This window comes from Carassius auratus, chromosome 37 (assembly GCF_003368295.1).
Source record: "Carassius auratus strain Wakin chromosome 37, ASM336829v1, whole genome shotgun sequence".
Classification (NCBI taxonomy): Eukaryota; Metazoa; Chordata; class Actinopteri; order Cypriniformes; family Cyprinidae; genus Carassius; species Carassius auratus.
The window spans coordinates 10,722,115-10,737,071 of NC_039279.1; the positions used below are offsets into that span (position 1 = coordinate 10,722,115).

Genomic DNA, 14,957 nt, shown 5'->3' on the forward strand with positions numbered 1-14,957 from the left:
AGTTTGTGCTGATTATAGTGAGATTAGACTTTAGCCATTTAGATGTGTACAAGAAACTGAAAAAGCACAAATGTCAGGACATGACAAAACTTCTCCAGGCCCCAGAAATACCCTTAGACTCCAGAGGGTTAATGACTTTCGTTTTTTATGTGGAACAATGAAAGTCATTTGTCTGTACAGTGAAAGTCTGTGGGTTCAAATCAGATTTCACTGAATGGCCTTAAAGTACAAGAAAGGTTTGGTGTGTTCCACAGAAGGTTTGTTAATCGCTGGTAGATAGTGAGATGCTTGTCTATGACCATTTGTGATGTCTAACAGGATTCTCCCCTTGCACTCCTCACAAAATCTGCTTGGTTGATCCTGTGTTTTAACACACTGTGTAGTCAAACAGTTTGAAGAGAGTCAAAGACCACTCTCACAGTCTTCCCCATCACCCTCTGGCTCACTGGCCACTGAGTGCTCTCAGTTCCTGCTCTCAGATATCACTCTAACTTCTCTTTTAGTGCTGCTGGGGAAACTGCCAGTCTTAACAGTTCAGAGTCTGAACTTAAAACCATCCCTTAAAAAATGCCAATTGTGACGGTTTCTGATTCAACCAACCTAGAATGATTTGGAGTGTTATTTTAGTTTGCATTTTCCTTCTTGCACCAAACACAAACCACCCTCCATTTAAAAGTCTCTTATGGTACCTCCGTAAAGAAGAGGGGGTTGCGGGTGGATGGGAAAAAACTGTATTAAGGGGAATGTGGCACATGCGCATACTCTCTTTATGCCACAGTGGGCTTGGTGCCAGCCAATAATGTTAAATGTCTCTTAAAAGGGCAGTTTTTCTAGCTGCAGCCTTATTTAAATACTTTTACACATCTTCTACTCTTTTATGTCCTTCTTTGAAAGGTTAATAATATCTCTTTCTCTGTCCGTGCACTGTGTGATGGATTGCTGTCTGCTTGTGCCACTGGAAAGAAAGACTTGGGTGGATGTTTGTGCCAGTAAGCACTGGGTGCCCCAAAATGCCCTTTTATACTGGCACAAAGAGAGTCTAAAGAACCAAAGCAAACATTCAAAGAGCTGCTTGTGTTCTGCTGTGTCTCTCTTACAAGATTTAAAAACATTTATCTGTGTTAATGCAGCAATATTAAAACTGTAGTCTGTAATTAAGTTGTTTTTTAAGTTGTTGTCAGTGATGGATTAAAAGCCAGAATTTAAATCTGATACCATTTTGTCTAAATACATGTAAAATAAAACACTAAAAACTAAAATGAATCCTTTTAAATGCCTCAAGTGAAGCACACACTATATATTGTGCAGTATGAAAAAATTATATATATATTTTAAATATATATTTTTTTAAATCTCTCTATATATATATATATATATATTTATTTTTATTTTTTTTAACTTGAATAACATGGACACATGCAGAGAGTGCGAAAGCCCACTCATTGGCTCTGGAACCACAGCAGTGTAACCTGAATTAAATGTTTGCTTGTAGCATCACATGCTGGAGCTGTTGGCTGAATCGAAGGCCACTGCAGGGAAGTGCTGTCATCATGGACTATAGACCGAGAATGAGATTCCAGTGGTCTTCAAAAGGCTGAATGAATGACAAAAGCCAGATTATCAGACTTCTGAGGGGCGCAAAGAGTCTCCATGTCTCTTTACCATTCGGTTTCAGCTAAAATACTCTCATCCAGTCAGTCAGCCAAAGGGCAAGAAAAAGAGAATGTCACAGAATGACAGATGTAAAAAATACTTGTTTGATAGTTGTTTGAGGCTAACTGTGTGGGTGGGCAAAAGAGAGCAAGAGGATATTTGAGAACACATCTTGGAAGAGACATGCACAGGGAATGCAAATGTTATTATTTGTAGTTGTAGAAAAATATTGGAGATTGCAGTAATTTAATTTTGTGATATTTGATTGCTGCAGTTTGATTTTGTTTATGTCTAACTCCTTTGAGATGACTTTCTCAGCTCACCTTACTGTACGTTTCCCTGTTTTTTTTTTGTTTTTTTTTAGATGTTTTAGATGTATTGGAATATGTTGTCGACCAATATGGGTTTTTCAGTGGCTGTTGTCGTGGTATGCTTGTAAAATGTTTAGGATCTGTACGATTCGTTTATTTATTAGAAATCAATACTTTAATTAATCTAGGATGCATTTAGTTTATCAAAAGTGACAGTTAAGACTTTTACATTGTACACTGACTTTTATAGGCCAATATAGTTATAGTCAATTAAATGACCAAATATCTTCTTATCCATCAGCCGGTATTGGTCATGTTTTTCTGCTTATTTTGCTAAGAGCCGTCTTCTAAGAAAGGAAGAGACCGTGTTACTGACTGTAATGACCAACAACAATTTCCTGTTTACATAATCAGGTTTTTGTAAAGTTCTTAAGATCCATGCAGTCCATGAAAGTTCACGGCTACTGGTCCTGTAGTGATTCAAAACCTTGAGTCAGAAACATGTTTCAAGATAAATAAGAACATGTCTTGATTTGTTGCGGTGGGATGGCATAATAAAAGGTCATTCTCCTCTCTGCAAAAAAGGGAAATCAGATTTTAAATCCATAATCCAAATGGCATTGTTGTTGTCATCTCCCTTGTTTATGTAACTCATGGTTCTGGAGGAATTATTTCTGTTCTTATACTGTAGTTGATGGTAGGTTGCAGAAAGCATAAGAATGATGACAAACTGACTTGCCTTGACCTTTTAGGACTGGAATTTATGAACTTGAATGTGAGTGTGAAGTGAAACTATCTGGACATCACATGCGAGCAGAGAGTAAAGTACCATTTCAAGGGTTCATGGAAGTGCTTGGTGAGATTAGTGTTGCCATTCAACTCTCTGTCTGGCTTCTGAAATGTATGACCAAGACCAGTATATCAGGGGAATATAAGCTACACAACAGCTAATGCTGCAGTTTTTAGTGGTGGCCAAAGTCTACCTATTGCTCTTTCCTCTTGTTTTTTTTCTTCTGAAAACTGAATTTTCAGGTCTAGAGAGATGCTGGATGCTCTGCAAGAAATCTCCATTATCTGGATTTTTTAACCAAACAGACACATTGCCACATCTAACCGTCTCATCTCTCTCTCTCGTTTCTTTTTCTGGACAAAAATCATCCATTTATATAGGAAGAGACCAACATGCAAAGCAGCCAGCCACAGTTAGTTAGAAAAAAAAGTAGAGAATATATTGTAGACATAAAAGAAAAAAGCAGATTTTATGGTGTTGCTTGTGATTATCTGGTTCACTTGCTATTTAATGCCCTTAAACAATACTCAAGGGACTGTTTGAGGCTGAGGCTATGGTGCATTTGCAAAGGAAGTTTCATTTTTACCTTCATGCTAGAATACTCATTCAGTTTTAAGTGCCATAATTTCTCCAAAATGTTTTTATGATGGAGTTTGTGTTGTATCTGCTAAATGAATAAATGTAATCTTATATATGTTATTTTGGCCTTTTAAATCCACTGTGTTTTCTTGAGCAGCCGTCTGTCACCTGTACCCCAGACAACACTTCTGACTTCATTTCCTGTCTTTGTCTGCCTTTTTGTTCCTCACAGTGGTATTATTTCCTCTGTTTCTGTGCTAGTGACTGTTTCTGCATTTTGCAGCTTGTCTTTGGTTATAGTGATGCTTTTGAAGTTGAAATACTACGAGCACTAAAACTGATATAAAAATCATTTAAAGCTGTATATAAAAATGGGGAAACTTATAAAATAATAAAAGCACAAAGTACTGAACATTAAAATAAAATAAAAAAAATATATATATATATATAAAAAGCTTTTGAAATATTAACAAATACTAAACTAAACTAACAGTGATGTGTCTGAAGTGCTCTTGTGAAGGTAGCACTGAAAGCTTGTTGAATTGACATTTTAAAATTGTTGAAATCCAACCTACAATACTCCCTGAAGCTAAACTGTACATGTACGTTGTGTCTGATTGGAGGTTTCTGTGACTGGTTTAATGCTGGATTAGCTCTGCACAGCAGAACATCAATATGTTTACGTACTGATGCAGAGGGATGGTGCTTTGTGGGTCACCTTGATGGAAAGGGAAAGTGCATAAGAGATGGACCCAGAGAGGAAGAGATCTCTTAAAATGTTGAGCGTTGAGTTGGTGGACCTAATGGGCTCTTATCATTATGACACTCTTGGTAATACTCACACCTCTGGAGAAGAGATAACCCACACACATTCTTTTGTACAGTAGTCTTGTGAAGATTGCCGGTCACGCTTTAACCTTGTATCTTGTTGTTTAAAACGAGAGCGGTTTGATAAAAACATAAGCGTTCAGAACGTCAGAGAGTTTAATTAACCCGATTCACCCTCTCATTCATTTTTGTATTCTCCATACTAGTGACCCTTCCTGCATGAGAGCATATAAGAGTTTTAAATACTCGTTAAAGGGATATTTCACTCAAAAATGAAAAGTCTGCAGTCGTTTACTTATTCTCAAGTCGTTCAAAACCCTTTTGTTCTATATATATATATAAAACATTTAAGCTTCAAGTTTTTATTTTGGTTGAAAACTACAGTGAGAGCTTCTTATTTGTTTACAGCAACCAGTTTAGAAGTATTTTTCATTACAAATTTTAAGATTTAAGACTTATGTTGTGTTTTCAAATGCGCATTATAAGCCACCCAAGTTCATAGTTCATGTGGAGCAGCATTTGCTGTGTGTGACCCAAGCCAATATCTTCTTGATATTAAAAATAATAATTTGACATGTTATTGAAGTTGTAAAGACAAACATTGATTCAACAGAATTGCCTTAAGGGGTCTTTGGTTGTACTCCGTTCAGACAGTTGTAAACACCACAGTCTCTCTCAGCCACACAACTGTATGAATTATTCAGTGTGTGGGGTTGTGAGTGGGTGTGATGTATTGTGCACAAGGCAAGACGTGACCGTGTGCAAATTATCAGCAGAATTCTTACGGAACAGCGCTTGAACAGGGACACGGGGGGCTCGCAACATTGTTCCTTTGTTCAAAGCCCTGCATTGAGCAACTGCCCGGCCAATGAAATGTCAAAACTGCTGACTCAAAGCTGGTACACTGTACCTCAAGCTTTGACTGTTTCCTTCATCTGCCATTAGCTGAAGAAACAGAGAGCCCTGCCCCAAACTCATGCTACTGGTTGAGCCACTATTGCAATGTCAGATTTATTAAGATGCTTAAAAAAGCAATGTTTTGAAAGCAGTTATCACTTTTCAAAGGAAATCAACCTACAAATATAAAGGTGTATCTCAATAAATTAGAATCTCGTGGAAAAGTTCATATTTTTCAGTAATTCAACTCAAATTGTAAACTCGTGTATTAAATAAATTCAAAGCACACAGACTGACGTAGTTTAAGTCTTTGGTTATTTCAATTGTGATGATTTTGGCTCACATTAAACAATTTATTTAATAAATTTAAGGATTTATTTAATACACGAGTTTCACAGTTTGAGTTGAATTACTGAAATAAATGAACTTTTCCATGACATTCTAATTTATTGAGATGCACCTGTATACTTGTAGAAGTATCAAAAATAGAACAAAGAAAGTATTTAATCATAAAAAAAATATTTTACCTTTGCACTGTCAGCGATGTATAGAGCACAAGGAAGATTAGCAGAACATTAGCAGAGTTAAATTGGATAAGAAATATAGAATTGGTGAAAAGTTCAAGCGATATGCCACCAGATACAGTTGGTCGCAGCAGTCATGTTAAAACGTCCAATAGCACCCATCCAAGAGCTCAGTAACTTGGTGACCTCCAGTGATTTAATCAATGTCAGTGTGAACAGAGGTTCAAACTCAGACCCTGTCAGACTCATGAACAGGAACTATGGCGATTGAAATCCCACCGTTCCTCTTTGGAGCGTGTGAACGGCATCTCCATTGATCTCTAGTGCCATGACCTCTGACCTCTGTTGGCAGACCTTAAGCATACAGGGCCACCGTGTCTTGCTTTCTCTTAGCGTTTGCTTCACTCTCTCTCTCCCTCTCTCTTTTCCACTCCAAAGTGGCTAAGTCCGGTGTCCTAATGAGTGAGCCTATTTAAAGAGAACGCCACTGCTTCTATATTTAACTCACTAAGATGCTCTCTTTAAGCACCTTGTCTTTGCCTCTTTGTGACTTTGGGTTGGAAAGCCGTGTCTGTCTCTTATTCCTTATTTCTCTCTTCCGCCCTCTCTGTAAGGCACCATTTTCCTCTTGCTGCAAGAAGGACTTAACATTCTCAGTGGGGGCCTGTTTTGGCCCCAGACCCACAGGAGACATGTTTTCTTACCTTCGATCTCCACACTACCTGGTGAGTGCCTGAGCAACGAATGCGGAAAAAGAGAACGCTGAGATATACGGGAAGATGCTTAACGTTGGTGGGGTTCTATATATATATATATATATATATATATATATATATATATATATATATATATATACTGGTGAAAAGTTTTTGGTCAGTAAGTTTTTTTTTTTTTTTTTTTTTCAGAAAATGAATGCAAAAATATATATAGTGTTACAAAAAAGTATTGTAAAAAAAAAAAAAAAGTATGTGCTGTTATGTTAAACCTTCTATTGATAAAATAATCATAAAAATGTATCATGGTTTACGCAAAAATGTTAAGCAGCACAGCTGTTTTCAAATATTAGTAGTAATAATAAAAAGAAGAAATTCTTAATTTTAAATTGTATTAATATACACAATATTACAGAAAATTACATTATTACTGTTTTCCTGCATTTTTGATCAAATAAATGCAGCTTTGGTGTTTGTGTATAAGGTATGATTATTATAGTTAATATTTGCTGAAGTGTTCTGTAGGACAACAGGAAATAGCTGTCATGCTTTCTATCTCTTTTATGACTGGAAGACCCTGTACTTTTGTGGTGAAATCCCACACACAACCTAAGCTATGAGAAATGGACAGTGTGTAGGAGGGAAGGACGATCTCAGCTGTTTTTTGAACGGCGAGCAACACTGAGGCTACAGGTCCTTGTGGCCGTTGATGTCATTTTGCTGATTAACCCATGTCATTGGCACAAGTGTCCTCACACTTAAGCTTTGTTCCATCAGTACGGTGGCTTTGTGGTCATCGTGAGAAAGACGCATTGTTCTGTGTTTATTTCTGCAGCGAAAGGTCTTGTCGAGGGCAGGCATGGGTGTTCACCACTACTGAACATATGGCCTCAGATTGCCCTTATGAGCGTTGGGAATGTCTTTCTCTTATTGTTTTGCATAATTGGAATTCCCTTCCCACAACCCCTCTGTTCTGTCATAAAGAAGATCCTAATATTTTCAGACCCTTTCAGAAGTCTTTCTGAAATCGTTGCTCTTTGCTCGTCCATTCCCCTGTGTTGCGAAAATGACACTTTTGAAAATCCTTTCTGGCTGTCTTGTCTCTCCAGAATCGCCTCTCTCTGTCTATTCATCTCTCTGTTCCTCTTTGTTGAGTCATTGTGAGTTGTTCTGAGGGCAGTCCTCCCTGAATAGCTATTGTGCTCTCGGTACCAAGCGCCATCATCTCCTTTAGTCTGTATGCCAGACGTTGGATGAGCGTCTAAGACGTTTCGTCATCCCTGCTGTGCTTGTGTGTTCAGGGGTGACGAACTAACATTGAGGAAAACACTTCAGCCATAGTCATGTAGCACAGCAAGTGTACCACAATGCCTTGGCACCTTTGTTAACAAGCCATGTGCTAAATATGAGTCTAGGACGTACAACTGGGATTTATTTTATTGGATTTAGCTAAGACTAACTACAAGTGATTGCATCTGATGTGTGTGATGTCAGACCATTTGGCTGACGCTGATGTTTGACTGCCACTAATTTGATTCACCTTTATAAGATTATCTGCTTCGGTATCGGTTCAGATAAATCTGCTCTGTCTGAATTATCAGTCTGTGATTAAATGTGGGTAATACAGAAGAGGAAAATATCTTTCTAGAAGGCATTTCTTTTATTATGACGGATAAGATGAAAAAGACAATTTGTAGAATTGCTTAATACTTCCTGTTTCGCATGATGAGCTGCAATATTAGAATATTACTGTCTAAGCAAAAGGTTTATTTATAAATATCACCTTTTTGTGTTCTTCACTGAAGATATGTGTAAGAACTGGTGATAGACTGTTGAATTATTGCATATAATTCAAGTAACTCAATATAAATTATCATTTGCATTATAATTTAGTTCCAGAACTAAAGTACTGAGGCGATTTTGCGCGAACTATTTCCCGTGTGTACTAGGATGTGACGCAAGTAGTTTGACAACAATGTAATTTTTGCACAACATTCAACAACGTTAACAAAGAAGAACAATGTTAACAACATGAGGATGGAGGACGCTGTGATTGGAGCTATGTTTTTGTTGTGTCTCGCGGGTTTCACAATAATGGACACAGAATGTTGACGTATACGTAAAGCAATTTGAAAGAATGGAAAGGAGGATTAAGAATCTCCAACGACAGCTGGCAGTGCTACATTTTCTACAAGTGCCTGCGCTTCAGCAGCTGTACGTTTATCGCTGTTAACCATACTTGCGAAATAAATTGACAAAATGTTTAAAGTATGTTTACTCAGTGTTTTGGCGGGTGAGGGTGTTTTCGAATGCATTTGGCCAATCAGTGTCTGCTTATGTCACGGATGGTACCAGTTGTGCTGGTTAGACCCTGCTTAGGAGTAGGAGCTAGTTTGGTTTTCGAAAAAGGCAGTCCGGTACTAAAATCACAGCCAGTTCCTGCGGTGCAAAAACGCTCCAAAAGTGGGTAGCTCCACAATTAGTTCTGGTACTATGAAAAGGTTCCTTCGGTGCGAAAGGCCCTCATGTTACTTTAGTGCCAACTACTTAAAAGTATTGGTATTTAAATATAGAAGGTCATTTTAATATATCTGCATGTGTTTTCACAGTCTGCAGTTATTAATATGGCATGTTTTTGGTACAAGTTAGGCAACCAGACAAAATATTCAGCACAAAAAATGACCCTGCTCAACATGCAAACATTTTAATTTGCATGTGGAGCAGTTAATGCATCTTGTCATTATGAACATTTGAATGCTTTTAATGTGATCACTTTTTTTTTCTTTGTGGAGAATCTTAGATCACCAGTCTAATTAGTCTGATTTATTATTATAATTATTTTTTAAACAATACAATTATGATTAGAAACTGTTACCTTAGTACTTTTAAAAATGATTTAGATCCATTAGATTGGGCATTGTGTTGTGATAAAGTAACTTTAGTTTGATCGAATAAGCACTGACCTCAAATCAAGTCCATTAGTGATTGGGTGTTTCAGAGATCTAGTGTTCTAGTTGTTGTTGTTGCAAATCTGTTCTTTTAGTTTATGTTAGAGGCCATAGTAAATCCCAAAGGTTGTGTCAGGGCATCATCTGTCTGCAAGCTTCTGTAATAAGGTCACTATAGTGGACCTTGAAGATATTATACAGTATATCTAAATATTTATTAAGTGGAAATAATACACCATTAAAAATGTATGATATGACCTCCTAATGCCTGTGCCTGACTCTGTTGCTGCTTACTCATCCTGTTAACACCTCTGTCATACTTTCACAGTCCAACCTTGTAACCTACAGTGCATGTAATTAGCAAGAGGCAATACCACGACAGGAATTAACGAGGGATTTTCTCCTTAATCAGGAGGCTTAGCTTCCCAAGGGGTGTCTGGAGGGGCAGGAGTGTGTTCACATACTGCATCAATGATATATTGGGCTGTGTGGTGCTAATGCAGCTTAGCCTGAGTTATTGATTAGCAAGTAGTGTTATATTAAAAGTATAATGATGTCTGACTGCATTGACCAGTGGGCTTTCAAACCATAATTGGGGCTTTCGCACCCGAGGAACCTATATATAGTTCCTAGAACTAACGATGGAAGTTCCTAGTCTTTGGCATGTTTGCACCGAAGGTAACAAGAAGCATTTACAAACCTGTTGTCCAACAAAAGAGAAGATTTAATAACATATTTTCACTTTATAATGTCATATAATGTCTTTATAATGTCTTAGAAATATGCCTTTTTCTTATGAAAACACCCACGATGGCTTGAAGAGCAACGATAAACAATATATTGACACAGTCATGTGTTTATTGTCTAATGTCCCTAGGGGAACATTTAGAATATCAGGGGAACTGTTCTGGTGCCTAGTTCCAATAAATTCTTAGTTAGTCCCTGGACTAGAGGTCAATGGAAACCCATATACTTGAATCAAGAGAGGGAAGAATTTATCCCTGAAGGTCAGGTCAGGGTAAGTAGTTTCCCTTAAGCTGCCTTTGCTGCAGTCTGCTTTTCTGTAGATATTGTAACTCTTATAAAAAAATAAAAAAAAAGTTATGTCAACAAAATTACGAACTGTGGAGAAGTTTTACTTGTCTTGCAGAGCGTGTCAGTTTAGTGAAGCTTTTCACTATAGTTTTTTTTAAGCCTTTGCATCGGTCAGCACATAGAGGGAACACAAAGAGAGAAAGACAGAGAGAGGAATAAGGGGGATGGGAGAGAGAGAGAGAGATAAAGGAAGAATCCTCCATCCAGTCCTTCTGTCCAGGAGCATCCTCACAACTTACTTCAAGGTTTGAGCTAATTTAGGTGACAGCTGTCCCCATATTTTGAACTCCCGTAGCCTAGCCCTTTTCTTTTATAGGCAAAACATGTAGCCAGTGTTTGTCTATGGAGTCGTCTTATATCATTCCTAATGATATGTAGTGATTTATGGTTTAATCCCTAAAGAGTTTGACCCTAGAAAGCATGCATGGTCAAACAGTAGAGCATGGCGCTAATAATGCAAGTGTCATGGGTTGGATTCCCAAGGTATGAACGTAAAAAATGTATGCCTTGAATGTTTTGGATAAAGTGTCTGTCAAATGCATGAATAAAAAAATTTAAATGCATGTATATGTGACAGTAACGCGTCTTTCCAAGAACTTTAATGTCTGGAAAACATGGATTGCTAACAATGAAGAAAGAAAGTTCTTGTATATTCAAGCTTTAGATTTGCAGTGCGAGTGTGTGGAAAGAGTGTATGTTGAAAATATGGGATGTAAGCTCATTCAAGGAGCAGTGGTTTGAGCTCAGAGAACAGAGTGTTGCTCACTAGGAGTCCTCTCTAACATTTTTGAATAATTAATAGGGGTTTTTGGGGAGATGAGGGGAACCAATGAGAACACAGGGATTTGCACAGTTGCGGGACGCTCCGTCTGCTGTAGTGGATTTGGGACTACCATCAAAGCACATCGCCCCCAGGTTTTTCAACACTTCTCCACACTCACAGAAACACACACATATATTCATCACTGCCATGTTTACATGTTATGGTGAATGCAGATCATCACATATTTATATTACTGGTAAAAAAAAAAAAAAGTATAGCCTGAATGCACTGTTAGTCGCTTTGGATAAAAGGGAACTATACAATTTTGCAGCTGTTCATCATGCTGCTCTGATTGAGATTTCATATTCACATCAAGTCTTATAGAAACCGTCAGCATTAGCGCTGAGCGCAGGGAGGTCTGTTTGTGTGTGTGTGTGTGTGTGTGTGTGTGTGTGTGTGTGTATGGTATCACGCAGCATTGGGCTGTGCACCAAAGACCTAAAGGTTAATTGGTTGTCTCTCTGTCAGAGTTTGAGCATTGCTGAACTCGCTGAGGTGTGAAATAGAGCTAAAATTCCCCATAAAGTTTGCTGTCTACTAAATCAGCCTTCCTGGTGCCGTACTTATTGATTTGAGTGTGTTTGGTCGCATCCTTTGTGGCACGCTTGCAGTAGATACTGTGGTCTCGTACTGTAGATATAGAGCTTGTGTTCGGTTGAGCACACATCCATGTGGCTCCGGGGGGCTCTGGGGGGCTCTGGGGGAGGTGACCGGGTGGCTGTGCCCGCGTGGCTCTGCATATGTCACAGATGTGCTAATGTGTGGCTGAACGGATGAATACTGACTGCAGGCAGTCAGATGGAAATGTAGGTTACACTGGTCATCCATACTCGTCCAGGAGGAAGAGAGTGAGACAGGCCTTTCTTTGTATAAGGGGTAGTTTTTGATGGACAAATGAAGAGGAAGAAAAGAGTCTCTGCCCTCTAAAAACAAAGGGAGCAATATGATGGATTGAAGGTTATTTTTATTAACGATAGTTATACTCTTTTCGGTTTAAATAAGATTGCAAGCACGAAGATGAAGCTTTAATTTAACTGAGCTGAATTAACCTGATCTCATGAAAAAATGTGAATGATTTTTATGGCAATTAGTAATTATTTTACAGTTTGGCAAATTGGTAACAAATGTGTATGATATATAAACTTGATTTTTTTTTGTGTTGGAAAAAGTATGCATGAAGGTCAACCCTTAATCCCAACACTAAGCCGAACTGTAGGCCGGTTTTATGAAAACTTCTGAATAAAATTGTACAAATGCAACCAGTTTGCCAAAAGGTAATTTTTGTGACCAAACCTGTGCAAGTGAGTTTTTAAATAAGTAAATGCTTTGAACTTGATAGGCAGGCATTAGAACACTGACAGTTATATTATTTTGTGTATAAAACACAATGTCAGGCACATCCATAAAGTATCATCACACAATTGTGACCTTATCCAAAGTTTCCAAATTGTCTTTTCACTCCCCTTTCTCTCTGCAATGTACCTTACTGATACACACTCATTCTGTTATGTAACCCTCTTAGTGTATGTCACAGCCTAGCACACAAAGGCATTTAAGCAAATGTGTGTGTGTGTGTGTGTGTGTGCTCTTGTTTTTGTGACATATCAGGACACAACTCTGTATAATGACATGGGTATGACACAGGTATTACAAGGAGAGGGTGACTTATGAGGACATAACCCATGTCCCCATTTTCCAAAACGCTTATAAATCATACAGAATGAGTTTTTTTGAGAAAGTAAAAATGCACAAAGTTTCCTGTGAGGGTTAGGGTTAGGGGTAGGGTTGGTGAAGGGCGATAGAATATACAGTTTGTACAGTATAAAAACCATTACACCTATGGGATGTCCCCACTTTTCACAAAAGCAAACGTGTGTGTGTGTGTGTGTGTGTGTGTGTGTGTGTTTGCGCGTTGAGCGGCATGCATACCTATCCTCTCTGGGATATTTGTTTCTTATTGGTCTGAAATGGCATTTTGCATTTGAATATTGTTCAGTAATCATCGCCGAACTTTATAAATGGACATTGTCTCACAGAGCAAAGTGCCTATAGCTGTATTATGAACCTTGTCGAGCCTTAATCTGCATGTAACCTAATACAGTTATTTCAAATCAAATCAATATTTAATGTCCATTTAAATGATTCATTTTGTAAGAAGTATAACGTGGAGGATAAAGTACAGTCAGCATTAATCAAAGCGCTTTACAAGATTATGACAGTCTAGAAATGTTTATGAAGGACCTCGCTTTTCTCAGTTTCATTTTGATTCTCAAACACACTACACACACACACACACACACACTATACACACACACACACACACACACACACACACACACACACACACACACACACACAGGTCATAAGTAATGAGGTGCTTAGCGAAAGGAATGGAGGTTACAATGTTTGAAACATGAGCCTTCTCTGGCTTTATTTATTGGTTTAATGTCGACCTCTAGTGGCCAGGTACAAGAAGAGAATAGCAGAGGCGCTGATATACAGTAGTGGTCTAAATTTTTTATTTACATTTTCATTACTCTGTGTTTCTGTGCGCATGCAACATGGTAAATACACTGAGTGAACTTATGATCGCTGCTGTTTGAGCTATTTTTGGGTAACCTCTCTTATAAAATAATCCAGTGTAGGTTGGTCTCTCTTTCTGCTGTTGTAGATACAGAATGTTTTTGAGACAGAAATGCAAACAAGGGTTGTGGTTTGTATGCAGATATTGAGCGGGAGACTTTCAGTATCTCCATTAGACTGAAAAGAAAAAGACCTAAGAGACAACTCAAGAGACAAGCAGGAGTCGGAAGGTGAAATTTACCGCTGTATTTTTAAATGTTTGATTTCAAATGCTTAGAATATATTATATTATATGAATACTTTAAATACTTTATTAATTCAAATTTATTTATTTGAGAAATTATTTTCTTTTTGTTTTTCTTTTCTGTTAAACAAGATATGATGCACAGTTGGTTGGTCATGATCACAACCAAACATCCACTAGTTAAAAAAAAAAAAAAAAAAAAATGTTGGGATTGTCTTTTGGAATGTTTTGCTCAATGCCACACAGTCTCACAGGAAACTGGAAAATGTTGGAGCAGCTTTGAGTCTATTATCGAGATTAAACTTATTATTTCAGTATGACAGGAAGTCCCATATGTTTCCATGCATGACAGGATGGATTGGCTAACAGAACTCTTTCTCTTTCTCCCTCTTCCAAATACTTTGACTGACTATTTGAGGTCTTTCCACAAAAACAGGAACTGTGTCAAGTAGGTTAGAACGGGTCATTATTTTGTTGGATTGGTCCTCTGATATTGCGTTCGAGTTTTAAGAACCCCTGGTGGATCACTTAATAGTGATGTATGTACTCACAGATATATATCCTGTAACATGCACATAACCAGTTTCAGCAGGTTTCAAGTCAGTGGTGGCTCTGTTGATGTTCTGGAAGCAGTAGTTTCTGTGAGAGAATGGCGTTTGTTTCTGTTCTTCGTGTATGTGTGAGTTTTCAGTCGCTCAGTTTCCTCCGGTTTCTGTGTTCATTTGTATTGTGTGTGTGGTTTGTTTTCATTATGGTCAAGCTCACAATGGGTTACACCAAAATAACAGCGCCTTTAGCAGCGAGGACGTGGTCTGTCTAACAGTTATGAGGTAGAGACACTTTCTAAAATAACTCCTTTCGTTGACTGACTTCTTTACTTTCATTTGTGCTAACCAGACATTTCTGCTGGACTGTTGTACTGTCAATTACTATTTATTCATTTAGCAAACTTTTTTTTTTCCAGAGCAA

General features: G+C 37.9%; 1 protein-coding gene across 11 annotated transcripts in view; it reads left to right on the forward strand.

Moving 5' to 3' along the window:
- Positions 1-14,957, forward strand: part of LOC113056167 (rho GTPase-activating protein 12-like) — a 42,406-nt gene that overhangs the window by 13,219 nt on the left and 14,230 nt on the right. The window contains exon 1 of one of the 11 annotated variants that reach the window (XM_026222732.1): positions 6,047-6,307. The exons of the other annotated variants lie outside the window; for them this stretch is intronic. Within the exon in view, the coding sequence (XP_026078517.1) occupies positions 6,095-6,307 (213 nt within the window). The 5' untranslated portion in view covers positions 6,047-6,094. Of the gene's footprint in view, positions 1-6,046; positions 6,308-14,957 lie in introns of those variants that run through there. 11 annotated transcript variants of the gene reach the window in all.